At 41.8% G+C, this 17,889-nt stretch overlaps 1 protein-coding gene across 2 annotated transcripts; it reads right to left on the bottom strand.

Annotated features, from left to right (window-relative positions):
• Positions 1 to 1,751: 1,751 nt before the first annotated feature.
• On the bottom strand, positions 1,752 to 15,731 carry LOC108935263 (transferrin receptor protein 1-like). Of its 2 annotated transcripts, none has more exons than XM_018753748.2 (18): positions 15,655 to 15,731; positions 11,428 to 11,477; positions 10,745 to 10,982; positions 10,457 to 10,646; positions 9,415 to 9,640; positions 9,162 to 9,284; positions 8,178 to 8,273; positions 7,845 to 7,984; positions 7,329 to 7,498; positions 7,021 to 7,140; positions 6,717 to 6,802; positions 6,571 to 6,634; positions 6,411 to 6,478; positions 5,891 to 5,964; positions 4,424 to 4,514; positions 3,858 to 4,079; positions 2,775 to 2,927; positions 1,752 to 2,485 (listed from the first exon to the last, which is right to left on the bottom strand). In XM_018753748.2, exons 2-18 carry the CDS (start codon positions 11,458 to 11,460, stop codon positions 2,243 to 2,245), a joined length of 2,337 nt encoding a protein of 778 aa, XP_018609264.1. In that variant the 5' UTR covers positions 11,461 to 11,477; positions 15,655 to 15,731; the 3' UTR covers positions 1,752 to 2,242. The 2 variants fall into 2 exon arrangements, with proteins under 2 accessions (XP_018609264.1, XP_018609265.1); XM_018753749.2 differs by lacking the exon at positions 15,655 to 15,731 and adding an exon at positions 11,717 to 12,759.
• Positions 15,732 to 17,889: the final 2,158 nt, after the last annotated feature.

The raw sequence follows: 17,889 nt of genomic DNA, 5'->3' as shown, positions 1-17,889 counted from the left end.
AAAAAAAATTCTTTAGCTCCGAAATTCAATTTGCTTTGAGCTATAATATGTAAATGCAAGTGGAGAAAAATCTTATTTCTAGTTGCACTTTACACATACCAACAGTTACCTAATGTTAGCAAGAATACCAAATCAGCTCATTTGCTTACTGCCAAAATGCAAACCACACAATTTGACTGCTGTCTTTTTTTTTTTTTTTTTTTAACTAAAGCTACACATATCTAGTGTAAAGCATGCAAAGCGTTATGCAAAGGAAATGGGCAATAAGAGGAAACCCTTATAGTCTGCAGCAAATACAAACGGGTGGTGCATTTAATGTTCATTTTAAAATGTCCAACGTCTTAAGTTGACATTGCAGGTTGGAATGCCTAGATTAAAATGAGTTCATGCATGTGAACAGCAGGAGATTGTTTTGGGAATGACCATTTGCACAGAACAAAACCTATTAACTAAAATGGGACAATAATTCTGTTGGGATCAGTTTCATTCCAACCTCGGATCTCAAGTTTCTTGTGCGGTGACACCCCTCACAGAGTACTTCTGATTTCATATCTATTTCGTGAAGTACTCAAGTCACTTGTAATACTTCTATGAATACCCAACTTAACCTACTTTGCGGGGGGCTTTTTACACCATCCAGTTACACATCAGCGACACTTGCGTTAGGCTATGACCAGTGAAGCCAAGGAGTGGAGGGAGGAATGCAATGGGGGGGGGGGGGGGGGGCGTCTAAACAGTATACATAAGATGGTTAAGTAAAGACTTAAATGTTATAGGCGAGCCACACTCAAGATACATAATCTAACATTTAACAAGCAATACTACAAGGTCTATAGGCCTTTTTTTTTTTTTTTTTTGGAAATGAATCAATTAAAATGCCTATGCACATCATCCTATCAAAAGAAACTGACTTTTCTTGCAATTATTCATGTTAGAGGTGGATGCTGTTCTTATTTTGGGGAAAACGATCTGCTCGCAGTTTATCAAAGGCATAATAAAAGTGAGATCACACCGAGCATTGTTCACCAATCTCTCTAACAAGAGATTAAGTGCTGCATGATTGTAAATGCAAACATTTAAATTATGGGAAACACTGTTCCCGATAATTATATACACCCTACAGTGAAATATGAGGGTCACTGCCCCCGATATATACACGCTGGTAGGCAAAAACTACCTTCTTTTCACATTATGGAAGACCCTGCTCCCGATAATGTTTTAGTATCAGAAATAAAGATGTACCAAAACACATACCAGAAACTGCTACTCATTCTTTTTAAATTAACTCTGGCAGGCACCACTTTTTCCAGAAGGTCTTAGGCAGTGCCCATCAGCCAGCTAGATGTCAAACACCAGTCACCACACAATATTCATCAATTTGAAAGCTTCTGGTAACCTCTGTTGGTAAAATTTATTTCATAGCAGATGCTGCTTTGTCAAGTCGACAGTATAACTGTCATAATTATGGAAGGCACTGCTTCCGATAATTATACGTTTTTTAAAAAAGACAATAAAAACTATTTATAGTGAGCCCTGTCACTGATAAATAAAAAAATAAATACCACATTCAGTGCCAAAATGGGAGGAACACGACATACAATTTAAACATAGGGAGTGTATCAGGGTAAGAAAATGTAGGCCTTGAAATGAGTAAGCACCAATCAAATGACAAATGATAATACAATTACAGCAAATTATTGCTGTGACAAAACCAGCCCATTTTAATTTGTGTGGTACTTTTATATAAAAAAAAAAAAAAAAAAAAAAAAAAAAAAAAAAAAACACGGCCCTTTTAAGGTTTTTAGCACCATATTTACTACCCGACTGTTCCTGGCAGACTTGCAAACAAGTCAGCCACACAAAACATTCCCAAACTCAGCCTGGCCTAAATCGCATGTATGCGAGTCATGTTCACCTACATAACTGTCACTACTTCAGCCAACACAAAATCACCAGTCCCTACCCAGCATTTAAAGAATTCTTATCTTCTAACATGGAAGTCGTACTTGGCACAAATCAGTTTTTTTAGTGTGAAATTTCAAACCTAAATTTTCCTAACTTCTAATTGCCTTCTGCTTTAATGATTGGATTAAAACTGACTCAAAATGTAGGCTTTACATTTTAAATAGTGCACAGGAAGCGTAGCGTTTGGGAAAGGTATCCAGTGAATGATGGGGGGAGGGATTAGGAAGCATGCCAGACACCTGAACCATAATCAGTAGTAGCATTGGTGGGCAGGGTCCTAAATCTGGTTGTCCTTTTCCCATATCTCCCCCGACAGGGCATTGGAACATCCCTGGATGGTCCAGGTGGCCAGAGCAAACTGGTTTCTGAACCGGTCTACACTTGCATTTGGCATGTTGTTTCTCATTGCATTAAGGTGATCCACCAGGTCTGACAGCGTGTGAGAACCAGACCCAAAGATGATATGGCGAAATGGGATGTCCTTAGGTGAAACATATGGAGAGAGAAGGTTGTGCTCCACCTAGATGCAAAAAACACAAGAAATTAATGTTATAAATAATTGCCAAAGTGATACCACTTAGCTTTGTTCTTAGCCATCATGCCAGAATAAGGCCCCAACTGGGATATGATGCATTTAGGTCCTCCTTTCTACCCCTCAGTATCATAATCTGACTGAAGTAATTTGAATAAGTAATTCATCTACTACTGCCAAGGAAATATTTCATCTCTCAAGATGGTACACAAAACATTACAGTCCTGAACGAAAGAGGTTCTGGGTGGAAAATGGGCTTGGCGCTCCGATTAGTTACCCTCATAATGCGATCATTGATGTTACGGCACATCTCCACATCGGTTAGGTCACTGTTCTGGATGTTGTCAAGGAGGTCGCTGGAGGCACGGCTGAAGGACCCATATGCAGACATGAGCCACTGCATGTTTAGATTTTTGAGCGAGGAGCTGGACTAAAAGCAAAACAAGACAGAAAAGTGACTTTAAGCCATGTTGCTGTTCAAACCTTATATAATCTCTCTCTCTCTTTCTCGCTCACACACACACACACACACACACACACACACACACACACACAAGAATACTGTGCAAAAGTTTTAGGCACTTGGTTGGGGGGGGGGGGGGGGGGGCTGTAAAATGAGAATGCTTCCAAAAATAATGCTCTTAATAAGCTTCCTATAAAGCTTAGTAACCATCCATTGTAAACAACGGCTTGTCCTGAGCAGGGTCGCAGTGGACTTAGCTGAGTCCCGCTCCATGGCAGGTCTGGGGGTCAAGTCCTGCTTGGGATGCCTTGCGATTGACTGGCGCCCCATCCTAGGTGTTCCCCCTCCCCCTCCAGCCTTGCACCATGTGTTGCTGGGTTAGGCTCCAATTCACCACAACCCCACTCAGGAACAGCAGTTTCAAACTGTGTGTGGTTTGTTGAGAACCATTCAATCCGTAAGAAAAAGAATTTAGGGAACTGGCAGAGCCTGCTATCCAAGACAGTATATGTGTACTTTAATGACATACAAAACCCTGACTAATACTGTAACTTTTTGCAAAAAGAATGCTTGGAAATCTAAAATATGCTTGTTTGCATTAACACTAATGCAGGAGACCATCTAAAACATTTTGTGAAACATCTAAGTGCCTAAGACTTTGTACAGTACATCTATACATTTTATTTATATGATACACATAAAAGGCAGCTTCTCACAAGGCACTAAAGCATTATATAGGGAATGAGTCTGCTTTGTACATCCTTGTCACAGCATACACTAATTTTTCACTGTATAACACACACAGAAAGCCAAACACCCAATGTCAGACCCAGTATCTGAGAGTCTACCCTGCAGAATCTAAGGCAGGTACCCAGCTGGGCAGGGCAACCAACACACCTGCTGCGAGACGAGACGGTTGATTTGAGATACGTAGGAGCGGATCTTGGAGTTGTACTTGGACACATCCAGCCTGAGCAGATGATCATGGACCAGTCTAAGGGCCATGTGTCCAGCCACCTGTGCTGCTGCCATTGCAAATTGTGTCGTACGAGTAGACATGATGTACTCTAGCTTCTGCCTGGTATCTTCCAAAGTCCCAAAGTACTGGTAATCAGGCCCCTGGGAATAAATAAGATTGCAACTAAGACCCACACTTATGAACATACAAGAACTGATAAAATATTACATGTATATGTTTTAGTGTCACAATACTTCAGTTTTAGAGGTATTAAGACACTAATATGATAAATTAACAGAGGCTAAGATGAAGATGTCCCAGCTGAAGTGTTAAGAGACCAATCTGATAAGGTTAAAGGTAAAATCTGAACACCTTTCTGCTGATTGGTCTCATTCTTCAGTTTTATAAAGTCTGATTCATATCTGAGATCAACAGCAGTTCAGCAAACAGTTTCTCTATGAGGGCTGGTCCTGCAGCACCACGTCACGTGGGACATGCAACTCACCCTGTTGCCTGCAAAGCAGAATGAGATAGATGGGATTCCAGAGAAGGCCAGAAATGGATAAGAAGCATCATCAGTCCTCATGGGCATAAACCTGGAAAATAAATTGCCATGTTTCAGGGCCACAATAAAAGCCAAGTCAGTTTTCCAACAGAACATTTTACAGAGACCAATCAGAGTCTTGAAAGACTAAAGGGTACCTCCCCCCATCTATCCATAAAACCAGAGAACAGCACTCTTCTTAAAGGCAGCATCAAGCTTGATGTAGCCACATTTCAGTACACTGCAGTAAGGAAACATCACATTGTCTCTTTTTCCTAGGCTACACCATGCAAGCTAGTGTAGCTTAGATTAGTACCATGATCTTCCATATCATTTTAGCTTAAGCGCTGCCTACTGTCATGCCAGATGTGTGAGGCATTAAGAACACAGTTGAATAACAGGGGCACTGATCCCCCTGTTAAAAAGCCACATACAACTTTTGACTCCTGAAAAACTTAGTGTACCGTTGACTGGAAGCCTTACTGATAAGGTAAACTAACATTATTATACACTGTATTCTTACACTAGAGAAAAAATGAATACATTTACAGTATTGTAGTGTATTTATCAATGCCACAAGTTTCTTTACAAGATGAATCATCTGTACCTACATCAATACTGTCTTGTATGATACACACTGTAGATGTTCTAAACATTACTAACACTAGACAAAAATGAAGATGTGAAAAATTGAGGTATAATGATTCATGCATTGATAATAAAGCATTAATATGATTACTACCATAAATGAGACTTTAAGCAAACAAAACCAATTGGTACAAAGGTACTACAGTTATGATATAATACTGCATATTTACATTTCTCTCAACTGCGAATGATGCCATGTACAGTGTTTGTGTGCGTACATTTTGAAAAATTTGAACTTTATAATAGATGTGACGGGGGGGCACGGTGGCGCACTGGGTTTAGCCTGTGCCTGCTCTCTAGTAGGCCAGGGGTTCGAGTCATGCCTGGGGTGCCTTGCAACAGACTGGCATCCCATCTGGGGTGTGTTCCCTCCCCCTCTAGCCTTGCACCCTGTGTTGCCGGGTTAGGCTCCAGTTTGCCACAACCCCCTTCGGGACAAGCTGTTTTGGACAGCGTGTGCTTAAAACATGTAGCATATATATTTTATGGTAGTAAATAGACCATCATCTACATATATTTTTAAATTCATGGCAAATTTTTCCAATATTTTGAGGCTACATGGCTCATCGGTGAGTTTTTTCAAATTGTCACAAATCTTCAAGAAATTTCCAATATATTCATTAAAAAAAAAAAATCTGGGTGTAAGTGGACCCATGCCATTCAAAGGCCAACTGTATTTTCAGGGGAGAAATCGCACAAAAAAAAAAAAAAAAACCCACCACACACACACGATATCCATAACCCCGAACACCATGAGGTCCATCCCTCTGAGAAACTTACACTTCTGTGTCAAAATTCGCCCGAGCCACACTGCTATAGAGCGTTCCCTGGTTTGAACCATCCGGGTTCTCCACCTAAAAAGCAGATTGAATGTAACTGTAATTCTTTCACTTGGTAGATGCTTTTCTCCAAAGTGACTTACAATGGCTACTATGTAGTGTTACTAGCCCACACACCCTATTCACCAAAGTGAATTACACTACTTACAATGGGTCCCTCATCCATACATCAGTGGATGACACTCTCTCTGTGTCACTCACACACTATGGGGAACCTGAACAGCATGTCTTTGGACTGTGGGAGGAAACCCACGCAGACATGGGGAGAAAATACAAACTCCACACGAACTGAATGGGAACCAAACCCACATCCTCTCATACCACCCAGGTGGTGAGACAGCAGCGCTACTCACTGTGCCACCATGCAGCCCATTACAGAACAGAATTACAGCATGCAATTTAGCAAATTTATGCAAAACAACTTAGATTTTAAAAAAGATCTGCAAATATGTGGCATTTACCTCCTTCATTGTGCTTATTACCAAGCTGTACAGCAAAGGACTTGAAGATACCAGGAATTTTTGGTCACCTGAAAATAAATCCATGCGAAAGACACGTTACAAATGTAAAGCATACACAACAGGATTGTGTTCTGTTCAAAATTCTTAAGTTTCCACTCACCTCTGATTGTTCCATCAAGGCTAATATATGAAAAAGCTTTCAGATTCAGTGAAGTCAAATAGCCCTGCAAGACAATCAACCAAAATTTGAACTCCAGACACTCAAGGGAAATGAGCAGAGATCTTCAGCATTCCAGTGTTTCCTACCTCCAGCCACTCGGTGGTGCCAACACTTCCGTATTCACCAGCACTCCAGCTAGCAAAAATAATACTTCTCCTAGGCTTGAATCCATCTGCAGCAACAACAATATATCAGTAATAAGAGTAGTTTAAATAAGCTTTTCCATGAAAAACTCTATATTAAACTGAAAGATGTCTCCCATGCAAAATTCCTACAAAGGATTACAAAGATAGAAGCTAGAGGATTGCAGAATACAGGAAGTAGTTTCTGCTGTGTACTTCGCTATTCCCCTCAGGTTTTAGAGCACAAATACACTCCCATCCTTCTTACCATTCTTCACCATTTCTGACAGGGCACACGCCAGCTCCATTAACAGAGTGGTGCCCACAGTGGCCTTGGCAAAGCCAGGTCCCCATGAGTCCCTCTGGGCACCTATCACCACATACCGATCTAAAGAGAAAAGGCACTGAAATAAGTAATAAAAACATACGAAGACTATGCCAGCATCTCCACCTAGGGAAATAACCAACTTATTTTGTACTATTCCTGTACTTGGAAAACCCTGCTCAGTAATTCCACAGTTCCCAGCTGTGGAAAACCTACATGCAGAGAAGGGAGACATTCTTAAATCTCAGTACCTGGATCCACAAATCCCTTTATGACCCCAAACACATTGGTTATCTTCTTCTCCATGAGGACATTGTTAACCTCTACGGTGACATTGTCATTTATGTCGCCCAGCTTGTAGATGACACCCTGAAGTCCACCCTCCTCCCATGTGGATGGAGCATTCTGGCCACTCATCTTGCTGTGTTAGAAAAGACAGATGGTTCACTGGTGAGTTTAACACCCATTCCACTTGAGAGTAGCAATTCTTATACCACTGAAGACTGAGATGAAGTGACATTTCTGAAATAATTTGGAGAAACTGTTTACCATTTCTATGGTGCTGCCATAGGTACCAGGGAGGAGAGGAAGGGGGGGAGGGGAGAGGGGGAAAAAAAAAAAAAAAAAAAACCCCCACACACACCCCACCACACTTCACAGATAAGGAATTTGTTTTACATTCACACAAGGCAATTATGCCAAAATTCAAGTCACCTATGGCTACAGCATCTTAATGGTAGCTCAAAACCAAATCAGTGCCGACTTACTCGAAGAGCTTGGCTGCAGTGTTAGCAGATATGGTCTGGGCCAAAATGCTTGGCAGGCCTGAAGACTGGGCTGGGGGGAACTGGGTGTGGTTAAAGGATGGGAATCCAGGCGTGTATGGATCTCCCGACCCCAGGTGCACCTAAAAAGGTGAGAAGATTCTTCAGAAATCTAAAAAGCAGCAATGCACTCAAAAGTTTAAAAAAAAAAAAAAAAAAAAAAAACTGAATGTACTTTGCAGAGGGAAGTATAAACAAAGATGCCAGTAAAAAAAAAAAAAAAAAAATGAATATTAGATTTACTTGAGTATGCTGCTAACAGAAATGCAGACTTACATGACCATAAAGTTCAGTGTCTCCCCTCAGCGCATAATTAGCAGGATCAGGATAGATGAGCACAGCAACCACATTCTGCTTGGCAGCATTGGCCACCTGCAGCCAGGGGAGGGACCCACACACAGAACCATGAGGACACAACCCTTAACACACTTCAGCCTAAAGTCATTCGTGACATTTTCACTTCCTGTATGTCATTCTGATCTTAGGATACCCTACATAGTATATAGAACACATGCTTATAGTTTTGGGATGGTTTTCTGGGACAGCTCAATGCGAGACCAATTCAATTTATACCTATGAGCAAACACTTTCCTTTTCATACAGGACATGAACATTGAAGCAGAACAGCACAGAATTTAAGAGTAAGGTTAAATGCCATCAGGTCAAAGTAAAGTCATGACAATTTGCATCGTTTTCAGGGTGGAGGAAAAAAGGAAATGGTTCATCATTGCCTTATTCTGTGCATGTCTGGGTGCAGCTGGTACTGTAGTGGTTAGAGCTGCAGCCTTCAGACCCAGAAGTCACAGGTTTGAATCCTACCTCCAGCTGTAATACTCTTAAACAAGGAAGTTACTCAAAAATTCCTCAAGTGAAAAAGTTACCCAACTGTATAAATGGGTATATTGGAAGTAGCTTAACACTAAGTCACTTCAGAGAATTGTCAGCTGAATTAATAAATGTGCCTTCAGACTGCAAGAAAACCCATGAAACCACAGGAAAACATGAAAACCATGTACAAACAGAGCCAAATTTGAAGCAACATCTGAAACTGCAGACCCAGAGCTGTGCTACCCACTGCATTACCAAGCTGCTCATAACTCACTGCCAGAAAAGGTGCCGAAGTAAGGGTGGTGGCAGACTTTAAACTGATACTACAAAAGGTGGATAAATGTCATTAGAAGTAGAACGGTTAAAAACACGTACTTCACAGTACAAATACAAACTGGGCACCAGTTAAGATGAGGATACAAAACTGCTCACCTTCTCAGCAAAGCTTAGTTTTCCAGCCCTGACCAACACAACACTTCCTGTCAGGTCAATTCCTCTGTCTTGCAGAGAACGAAAATCACTGTCCATGCCATAATGAGCATACAGCAACCGACCCTGTAAATTGGTTTCAAAAGATCAACCTTAACACACCAAATGCGACTTAAAATTATTCCTTTATCACATTTTAAAAACAAAACAGGACTTAAATGGTTTAATTGTAGAAGGGCTCTATGATGACCCTAACCTCAGCAGTTCCGGTTGCACTGTACGCCGCATAGCCACGAGGAGTGCCTATGACCTCTCCATTAAACTTGATTGTGTTGGGGCTTGATGGTGACAGGCTCTGCAACTTGACATAGTGTTCATCATGCCAGGGGTTCATGCGGTAATCCTTGAAGCTGCTGTATACAAGCGAGGCCATTTTTTCATCCGCAGCCGTTCCTGCCTCATGGCTTTCCAGGCCGTAGCTCCTGCAGCACAGGAGGACAACAGTGAGAAAGCAGGATGAAACACTGCGCAGAGGAGGACCACTAGCTGCAGGCCACTGAGGGCATCATGCCATGCAATTAAGCACAGCAGTGTCACTCATGGCAAGTATTTCCCCCAAACAAGGGGGGGTGAGAATTCTAGTTTCATCTGCATTTAAACTGAGTTATCAGCCAATTAGTGAGTAGATTAACCCTTTTAAGAATCAGAACTTGTGAGCAGTTGTTGCATAGCTTACCAACCATTTTGTAGTTTAATTCTTCACTAATCTGTTTTACACACTGCAGAGAAGTAAATAATGGTAGGTAGCCTTTTGGTAATTTCATTTTAGTAACTTTTGACCTTGCCATTAAAATGATTCACAGACCGTCTCAACTGTAGCCATACTTCACTCAAAAATGTCAAGCAATTCATCTTGTACACTTAAATGGACAAAGAGTCAACTAAAGCAGAACAAATAACAGCAAGAGAAGAGGACAGCATGGTGGAACAGTGAATAACACTGGTCTTTCATAGCACCTGGGTGGTGTGAGGATGTGGGTTTCCTCTGGGTGCTCTGGTTTCCTCCCACAGTCCAAAGACAGGCTGTTCAGGTTCATTGATAGTGTGTAAGTGATAAAGGGAGTGTGGTTCACTGATGCATGGATGAGTGACCCATTATAAGTCTTGTATCTAGCAGTAAGTCAAGTCACCTTGGTGAATAAGATGTGTGGGCTGATAACACTACATAGAGGTCATTAGAAGCTGATTTGGAAAAAAGCATCTGCTAAATAAAGTAATGCAAACGCAAGTGAACTGACCTGAAGCTGGCCTCAAATCGGTCGGGGATCAATTTATTTTTCAGAAGGGTCTTGAGATCCTCCCAGTCCAGGGTGGGCTCAAACTCTTCTTGCACTGGTTCTTCATTATCATCACTGCCAGCAAATGCAGGTGCACAGATTGCAGCATCCTTATCCTGTTTATGATGAGCTAGGTAACCAATCAGGTATCCTGAAAGGGGGGGGGGGAATAGAAAAGCCAGCTATTTATTGCCAAATGCTGGAATTTCAACAAGACTCAGTGCCCAGTAGTGCAGCAATACACCCTACCGATAACAAAGATGAGCAGGGTGGCGATAACCATGAAGCAAACATTCTTTGGGCTTCTCTTGGAATGGCGCAGGTATGACTGCCGCATATGATTCTGATTCTGGTTGAGGTGTTCCCCACCAGAGGGCCCCAGCTCCTCATCCACATCAGAAGACAGCTTCATCTCCACATGGCTATTCTCACCCTCCATGTTCTGGGTCAGATTGAAGCGGGTGTAGGAGCGTGGCTCCCCATTAAACTGAGGGACATCAGGGAGAAAAAAGGAACAAGTGAAAGTTGTAGTTATAGTTTTACATTTGAGCTCAAAAACAGAGAACCCCATACCATTGCACTACATAGAAAAAGGGTAGTTAACATTTAATTTTTAACTCATATTTACTAATGCTCAGCAATTTATTTTTATGCCCACTATGGTGAGTTTCTAAATGCATAAGAAATTAATATATCATAACCATCAATGATATAAGAAAACTACCTTGCTGTATCCTACTTATTGTTTGTGGACTGAATGATAGACAGCAAATTAAATCCATTGCCTGAATCAATAAAAATATGCAGTTCTTTCAGCACTTCAGAAAAGAACTATGTTAAAACATCACATAATCCTGTACTTCTGTCTATAAAAATATACCAAAAAAAGACTAAAAAACTAGACTGCTAAAATTGTTCTCAAATGAGCTTACTATTTTGGATATTGTTGACCTCGCCTGGTCCATGTTTGGCTCAGAGGAGTCTGAAAGAAAAGCAAATGAGAAAATCAGGTCAATGCTTCAGGAACAAAGCAGGCAGGAATTCTGAGCAACTGTGCAGCACAGCTAATTTTTTATACCACCAAAACACACTTATGTACATCACATCCACTTGCATGCATTTCAAGGGTGCTTATAGACAGCAAAACCATTATTCCCTTAATTTTGATAAAAATGTTTCTGAATTTTACACACAAAAATACACACCTAAACTCATACATACCACTTCAACACTTGTCAGAGCAATGCATTCTCAAAAAAAAAAAGTGTGGCTGTAGTCAAAGGTCTCCTTCTTTGTATGCAGTATCAAAAAGACATCACGCAATTACCAAGAATCAAAACCAGTAACAGTTTTCATTTCCTTTTATGTCTAATCTCCTACAGAAACATTCTGCCAAAAACAGGGGCAAAAAAATATTAAAACAGTTCAGTGCATTACAGTTTATTCGCTTAGTTGACGCTTTTCTCAGATGAAACTGACAACACTAGATTTACAGACTAAGTTACTTACCACCACTTATCTGTTTATACACCTGGGTAGTTTCTAAATGTATATAGCTTAGGGCAAGTACTTTGCTTCACTATTGGACAATTGCATCTGCTAAATAAATGTATGTGCTCAAAAGCAGCACAGTGGTGCAGCAGGTAGTGCTGGGGCTTTAGCTCATGGGCTGTGCACTTGGACATGGGCTCAAATCCTGATATATCAGTATTTCCTGTTCGTATTTCAGCCCAAAAACATGTGATTCAACTGAACTGGTGACTTAATTCCCCTTTGTGTGCAAGAACAGGCAATACAAGTTAAAAACTTTCTAGTTTCTAAACCAGCTACTTGAAGTGGAATTAAAAATTCATTTTCAGCAATGACAAACACCTCGATTAACCCAACCTCAAAGCCTGTAACTGTTTGGTCTACATTGGGACAGTGGATTCTTGAGAAATTAAGTGGAGAAAGTCCCCAGCTCAGCTGCCCTCAGTCAACTGAGGAAGTAGTAGCAGGTCTGTTTGAAACCGCTTAACACCATTAGTTTCACAGTTTCCCTGCTCCTTTAAGTGTCGATGGCACCAACAGCAACAGTTATTGCAGCAAAATGGCAGCATAGAACAAGCAAAATCAAGACGATCGTTCTGTTACAATTACATGTATTCGTTTAGAAGGTGCCCCCCCAACACCACAAAATTATTAACCAGAACTTGGCTCACACCTTTATACAAGGTGACATACAATGCTAGACAGAGTACACTGAATTACCAAGTCATTCACATGTGTTATTAAAAAAAAAAAAAAAAAAAAAAAAAAAAAATATAGCACACAGAGGGCAACAGTTTGTGGCTTTTTTATGGCACAGAGTCAGGTTTAAACCATCACTCAAATACGCTGCTCAAAAAAAAGGATTGGGGGGGGGGGGGGGGGGGGGGGGGTGTTTTTGAAACTTTCTTTAATCTATAGCCAGGGCTAACAAGCCTTTGAAGAGGCAGCTGCAGCACAAGAGAGCTGGTCAAGCCTATAATGCAGCTACCTGCCAAGGTTGAAATAAAAGTTAAAATGTGAACTAAAATGTCAGAAACAAAAGCCCCCCCCCTGCAAGACACTTCAAATGCATTCGAAAACCCGTTCAGTGTTTAGGGCCTCTCCTCTATCAGTTCTAATTAGGGCTTCTTGGGACAGATGAGGGCAAGAGATTGACAAACAGATGGTGCCGCACCCTCCAAGCAAGTACACACATGCGCGCGCACATGACCACACCAGGACTCCTCCCCACCCCTGTAACGTTGAGCATGATGCAACTGTCACATCCTGCTCAAATTCCTTCAAAGAAGTGACTTAACATCTAAACGGGACAAACCTCCCATCACGAGCCGGGATTTTTAATTAAACCTTCAAAATATAAGCATGGAAAGACGCAGCATCGATGCGACTCTTGACAAAGCAGCCTACACGCAGTCCAGCATTACATTCCAAGAGTTTAGTATTAACATTAACCATGGTGCATGCATGTGGTTGACTGTTGGTGTAATCATCAGCCTTTTTTGGAGTCTCGCAATCAGAATCGCCTGGGAACATCACCACCATCCTATTCAAAAGAGCACCGAATTATAAGTGTGTGAATTTAATTCTTCAAGCACTGCAATGGCTGCTGGGCATAAAGATGTCCCGACAAGGCAACAAAGTTCTACGAAGGGAAAATTAAGAGCACTGTACCACTGCAAGTCAAAGCAAGGGTGCATGTCTTCCATAACATCCAATACAATGGCTCAGCAAGGCATTTACCATTCAAGCCCTGTGTGGTATGTCCTCCAAGAGACATTTAGACACCCATCCACAGCCCTGCCAAAGCAGCCAGCCAGACCCCCGAGCTGCCTTAGCAAAAAAAACAAAAGTAATAATAGCACACTGCACTCATGATGTACTGCCAAGATGGACAGTACGGTGGTGAAATGGTGAAAACCAGAAGTGCTTTCACAACTGGAAGAATGGACAAGGCTTCTTACCCCGAGGACAGACAAAAAAAAAAAAAAAAAAAAAAAAAAAAACCTAAAAGCCAAATGGCATGAGAGTCTGCACCACTTCAGAATCCCTCAGTTCCACAACTAACTTCCGTGCAGCTTAACTACCGCTCCGACTTCACCGCAAAGGCATTTGCAAAAAAAAAAAAAAAAAAAAAAAAACATGCAATTTTCACAATGGTAATAAGTTGTAGCGATAACCTTTAAGTCTGAACCGAAAAAAGGGCTATGAATATGGGCATTAAAGCTTAGGTTTGTGAGAAGGAAAGGGAGGGGTGTGAGCCACATCGACACCATTGTGGAGGGTCATATGAGAGTCACGCTGGAGGGTTCCAGAAAGCACTCCGTCTTCCTCAATTTTTCAAAGGAAAGAGGACAGTCAAAACTCACCTCCGTTAAGGAAACTTAACAACCAAGACAATTTAGCTATGCAACAATTTCACACCCACAAGTGTCACATTCATATAGAGAAATTGACATTCATAATGTGAACAATGCGCTTCAGTGTTTGTGTGCATGAGCATGAAGGGCACAGTGTTCTCGGGATCCTCTAACAGATTAGTCCTACAAAGCAACAATCATGCGAGACACTAACAGGGATCATGGGAATGCAGCAGTTTTTGAGGACTTTGAGCATGTCATGTTTTGAAAACATGTTTTGTCTGGGGTGAGGAGGCTAAGCCTTAGTGCAAGGAAGAGCTGGACAGGGGGGGACAAGCACAAGGACAAGGACAAGTGACACGCTTGCACACGTTGATAACAAAACGGCTTACACATTATTTAGCTGCTGCTTTTAATGTGATGTACAACCGATTTGCCCATTTTTACACAGTAAGCAGCTTTTTAGCCATCACTTCCGCGTACGAGAGAGAGCACGAGGCGGGATTCGAACCTGGTCCTAATCCTTGCAGTGCAAAAAATCATGATTATTATGTTTGACAGCCCTACCGCCACAGCAGCTGCTGCACGACAAACTAAGCGTTGAAAATACCAATAAATAAATGTAAACCCCTCACGATCACAATTTCACCATCTCACGTCAACTCTGCCGCTCCTATGCTGCAGCAATATTCATTCACGAACGGAACGGAACGCGCGGTGCCGGACAGTCTGAAATCCTTCAACTTGCGGAGCGCAGCTACGGATATGATCGAGCAGAACAGCATCGGCCATTGCTTGCTGCCGTTTTCCACGCGGCTGCTGGTCACCCCCCCCTTGCGGGGTTGACGCTCAAAGTCAAGGTCACGCTCACCGCCACCTGGAGCTGTGGGCGCGTGTCACGTACGCAGGCTGCCATGGCGCTCGCGCCGTCACATGGTACGCACGCGGTCGCACGCTGTCTCCGCGCCAGTCGCGTCCTAATCACGTTCGCCGTCGTACTTAAGATTTCACATCACTGCGTGCATTTTCGCCGTCTAAAAATGCTATTCTGCTGCGATTACCTAACAGCTATTCAAAAATTCGCCTCAATCATCATGCGAGTATAATTTCTCCCGCCAGGAGAGACGCTACTAATATTAGTAGTATTAGTCTATTGTGCAACTATTAAAATTTTTTTCTTTTTAAAAGCCAAAATTGCAGTAGTAGTGTGTGTATTTTCCTGACCTACTGCAAACCATATTTACATGTACGGTTCACAAAAACACAGCTCACCTCGTTTCTACAAGCCTGCTTCTTCAGAAGTCCCTGTCACCTCCGCGCGAGGCTACTCCTCAACCCTCGCCGGTCCCTACAGCTTTTATGAGAGGATGGACGCGAGGACTTGCGTCACTTCCGTCTCCTGTGACACGCTGCTTGGTAGCGTGAGGCGGCTGGATGGTTTTAATATTCGTTAAATATTAAAAACGGAAAATGAACATTGAACGGTTTGGAAATCCACGTTTTGCGCACTCGATTTTTTTTCTGTTAACCTCTCTCCCTGAATATACTCTGGTACTCATTTCACTAGCAGAAATCTTTGACTACAAGTGCCAACAAATACGAGGGGGTGCGGTGGCGCAGTGGGTTGGACCCCAGTCCTACTCTCCGGTGGGTCTGGGGTTCGAGTCCCGCTTGGGGTGCCTTGTGGCGGACTGGCGTCCCGTCCTGGGTGCGTCCCCTTCCCCCTCTGGCCTTCCGCCCTGTGTTGCCGGGTAGGCTCCGGTTCCCCGTGACCCCGTAAGGGACAAGCGGTTCTGAAAATGTGTGTGTGTGTGTGTGTGCCAACAAATACATGTTGTAAGACTGGCCTCGCTTCATACATAGTGAAATTAAGATGTAGCATTTTAATATTTTATTATAATATTTGCATAATAGTTTTATTATGTAACCCAGAATTGAGCTAAAGTTTTTTTTAGTTTCAAACTCAGCCCCAATTCAAACATTTTAAAATTACTGGCTTGCTAAAAAAAAAAAAAAAAAAAAGAAAAAGTTGTTGGGTTTCATGTCTTTCCAGACTGCTAACTCAGTAAAATGCATACCAGCCAAAACCTACCAAACTGCCCTTAAATAAAGTAAAGTCTAATCATGCAAATGTCTTGGTAAATCATCATGGTGGAACATGTGAAACAAACCATTTGTTTAATTTCCAATTTTCACAGCTGTGAAAACAGCAGTTGGCTGAGTGTGTTATTTTAAACAGGAGGAGAATGTGGACTTAGTCTCAGTGACCATTGTTCCATGTGCTCTGCAGGTGTGCAGCTCAAGGAAGGAAAACAAACCGAGCCTGATGGGTGCTCTCCATCCATGGCTGTGTCCATGAGACTGAGGTCCAATGTGGTTCTATTTATTAACATCCAAAATCTTCCGCTCTGCTCACACTATTTCAGTCGTTCATTGTTATAAAAATGAAATGATAAATTTGAGACCTCACTCCTGGAGCAAATCAGTTTGTTTGTTGTTATGTTTCTGCATTACCGAATCTTAAAACACAGACTGAATGTCTTTATCTGGCAGCACCTAACCATTCATACTAATATGCTTATAGCAGAAATTCAGTAATTGTTTCTTCCATTACTCAATTTGTCATTGATATGCAGGTCAAGAATGCCATAATTTCAGATATGCTGGTGGCCTATATATTTTACTTTACAGCACATTTACTTGTTTTGCTGTTGGAGGTAAATCACTTTTCAATAGTCTTATCTCACCCCATAGTAGTAGGGTTTTGCAGCTGTTAGGATATAACATTCTCATATTTTCTGAGTGAAATTCCACTGTCACCAGCAAAAGACATGGTAATGGTAGCAGGCTGCCCAGCAAAAACTCTGACTGACTCTTCACTCTTAGTGTTAGATTATCGACTTTACAAATATTTACAAATTTACACACAAGAATGTTTTTACTGCATCAGCTGAGTGTAAGTACCTTGATCAAGGATACTGTAGCAGGAGGGAGATTTATTTGCTACTTGGCCAGCAGATACCAGCTAGTCTTATGAGGTAAAGATAAGTGGTTTACCTAGTTTTCAGTTGGTAAATCATCTTTGTTGTCTAAAAACATAAGTTGTGCTGGTCAAACTGGATTATTCACAGGCCTAACCAAGCAGCCAGACAAAAAGCTAGTCTAACAAGGCTTTCACTAGCATGTTCAACTATGTTTTCATCAGCCTTATCAAAGTAGTTTATCAGTTTATGCTCAGTTTGACCCACACACACCATCTGAAATCACTTGTCCTGAGCAAGAGCTTAACCTGGCACCACAGGGCATGAGGGGGAGAGGATACACCCCAGACAGGACACCAGTCCATCACAAGGCAACCCAAGCAGGACTTGAACCCCAGACCCACTGGAGAGTAGGACTCAGTCAAGCCCACTGCACCAACAGGGCCCATCAGTTTGACCCAATAAACCATTTAGGCAAATGTTCCCTGTTTGTACCAATGAACTGTTTTTGTGTCACAAAGTGAAT

Source organism: Scleropages formosus, chromosome 3 (assembly GCF_900964775.1).
Source record: "Scleropages formosus chromosome 3, fSclFor1.1, whole genome shotgun sequence".
NCBI lineage: Eukaryota > Metazoa > Chordata > Actinopteri > Osteoglossiformes > Osteoglossidae > Scleropages > Scleropages formosus.
This window is presented reverse-complemented; position numbering and strand designations above follow the sequence as displayed.

Excerpts from the sequence above, each read along its gene's own strand:
- LOC108935263 (XM_018753748.2), bottom strand. The coding sequence starts at position 11,460 with ATGGACCAGGCGAGGTCAACAATATCCAAAATA. Across the intron at positions 10,983-11,427 it reads GGTCAACAATATCCAAAATA|TTTAATGGGGAGCCACGCTC; the intron begins GTAAGCTCATTT and ends GATGTCCCTCAG. Across the intron at positions 9,285-9,414 it reads GTGCAACCGGAACTGCTGAG|GGTCGGTTGCTGTATGCTCA; the intron begins GTTAGGGTCATC and ends ACCAATTTACAG.